The sequence below is a fragment of the Seriola lalandi genome, unplaced genomic scaffold, assembly GCF_002814215.2.
Source record: "Seriola lalandi dorsalis isolate HSWRI2012SDOR001 ecotype SW California unplaced genomic scaffold, Sedor1 jcf7180002054647, whole genome shotgun sequence".
NCBI lineage: Eukaryota > Metazoa > Chordata > Actinopteri > Carangiformes > Carangidae > Seriola > Seriola lalandi.
The window spans coordinates 1,594-3,839 of NW_019525200.1; the positions used below are offsets into that span (position 1 = coordinate 1,594).

The following is a 2,246-nucleotide window of genomic DNA, read 5'->3' on the forward strand; positions in this document are numbered from 1 at the left end:
GTGCAGCTACACAAGGTTTCATTAAAGACGTGGTGACGCCACAACTTAGACTTCACCTTGATGACTGGCTGTACTCAGTATCACTTTTTCTCAGGTATACTGAAGGACTACCTGCGAGAGCTGCCATCTCCGCTTATCACCAGGACTCTGTACCAGGTGGTCAGGGAGGCTATGACCCTACGACCCCCATCTGGCCCACCTGCAACCCCTGACCCTCAGCTGGCCCAATGCACTGTGGAGCTGTTGTCCTGTCTCCCGCCTCCAGAGAGGGTAAGACACAGTCCAGCATCTGATCCTGGTTTTCATGTAGGCTGAATGTAAACTGTAATAAAAATATGTTGAGACCATGGGAAGGACAAGCAGGGAAACCATGGTTACATTACCCATCAGACATCAGGAAGCCTCAGCTGGGATCATTTTATGGTAGTGAGTGAACATGAGGCCAGACTCATCAGCCAATCGTGACTCTAAAGTGATAGTTGTGGTTATCTGATGTGGGGTTGTGTGAAATAGTCATGTACAGTCACTGTGTTACCTGCAGTAGAGCAGCAGGAGGACCGGTACACTAGCAGAGTGATGAGCTGCTGTGGGCGGGGCCAACAGAAAACACCTTGTTGTTGCCCGCTGAAACAACCCAACATCTGTTTAAATGAAGCTTCAAGGAGAATATTTTCAGTTCTTTATCTTCCCGTCAAAGTTTACCTCTTTCTGATTCATTCAGCTGACCTGTGGCTGCGGCGTAATACAGTGCACACTTAGTGCGTGCTTGTGCGTAGGAGTACGGTAGTTCAGTGGTTGAAAAAATGTAGTGCCAAAGTAAAGTGGTGCTCTGACAGGAAAATAAAGATGAAAATATTCTACATGAAGCTTCATTTAAACAGATATTGGATTTTTTCGGTGGGCAGCTTTAAAAAGTGTCTGAAACAGGTGTTTCTGCTGGCCCCGCCCACAGAAGCTAATCACTCTGCTCCTTTTGCTCCTCTTAACTGAATCTACTGCAGGTAACACACTGACTGTACATGACTACATCACACAACCCCACCACAACTCTCTTCCAGGTGTTTCCATGTCAAAGCTTTTAGAGTCCAGCATCTAATACCTGGATCTGATCTCTTCTGAACTCATCACCTGGTTTTATGATGAGGTCATGTCCCTTCTTTCAGGCCACCCTGTCTCTCTTACTGGACCACCTCAGCCTGGTGGCATCCTACAGCTCGTCTAACAGGATGAACCATCAGAACCTTGCTGTCTGCTTCGGCCCTGTGCTCCTCACCCCGACCCAGGAGGCCTGGAGGGGAGGAGGAGGAGGAGGAGGGAGAGGAGGAAGAGGAGGAGGGAAAGGGCTTGGTCATGGTGAAGAGATAGCGAGTGCTGTGGATTTTAAACGACACATTGAGGCGCTGCACTACCTGCTTCAGCAGTGGCCAGGTGAGGAGGGGAGGCGCGGGGGGCTACAGAGCAGGAGACATATTTTTTAGTTCATATTCTAAAACTAGAAAATTCCAGGGAAATTTTGAGTGCCACGGGGGCTACTGCCGGGATGAGTACATGATTTATTTCCTGTGTTCAAAAGTCACCCTGATCATATTCTGGTTATGAGAAATGTCTTGATATAAAAGACTCTGATATAAAACAATGTCACATCCCTCCATCATGTATTATGTGGGAAATATCTCATATTCTGTGTTGTTTTTTTTAATAAAACAAGAGGCAACATGTCTTCAAACTGGCATTTAAAGGGTTAAAATCCTGAAAACTAATAAACATTTGGTAGGTTTGAGCAGAACTGAAGTGGTTTAAGAGATGTATGCAAAAAAAAAGTAGAAAAAAATATTGATATATGATGATTTTATAGCATTTTCTTTGTGTATCCTTTTTTGGACGCGAGGAACCCCAGAGGGAACAAAATGTGTTACCAGTGTATAATAGACCTGTAACAGTAACTGACAGTAGATTTTAAAAATATGTCAAAAAAGACACTTTCTTGCAGAAATCCATACCTTCAGCTGTAACACAGTCAAAATGATCAGCAAATCAAAAAAGAAAAGCAAAGAAAATGTCCAAAAAAGGACAGAGGGACCCCTGAGGGTTAATAAATCCCATGAACCGCTATTTAAATTACCACTATTATGTTTTTTTCTGTGCTAAATTTAACATTACTGGGGAGGAGAGCAACGCGACTAGAAGTGACAGCGAGAGAGGGCTAGTAGCTTCTCCTCTCCTCTGTCTCAGCGGAGACCGTCACA

At 44.7% G+C, this 2,246-nt stretch overlaps 1 protein-coding gene across 1 annotated transcript in view; it reads left to right on the forward strand.

The window, feature by feature from the left end:
* Positions 1–35: 35 nt before the first annotated feature.
* LOC111665481 (rho GTPase-activating protein SYDE1-like) overlaps positions 36–2,246 on the forward strand; it is a 5,316-nt gene continuing 3,105 nt past the window's right edge. The window contains exons 1-2 of the mRNA XM_023420503.2: positions 36–270; positions 1,164–1,428. Of these exons, the coding sequence (XP_023276271.1) occupies positions 61–270; positions 1,164–1,428 (475 nt within the window). The 5' untranslated portion in view covers positions 36–60. The remainder of the gene's footprint in view (positions 271–1,163; positions 1,429–2,246) is intronic.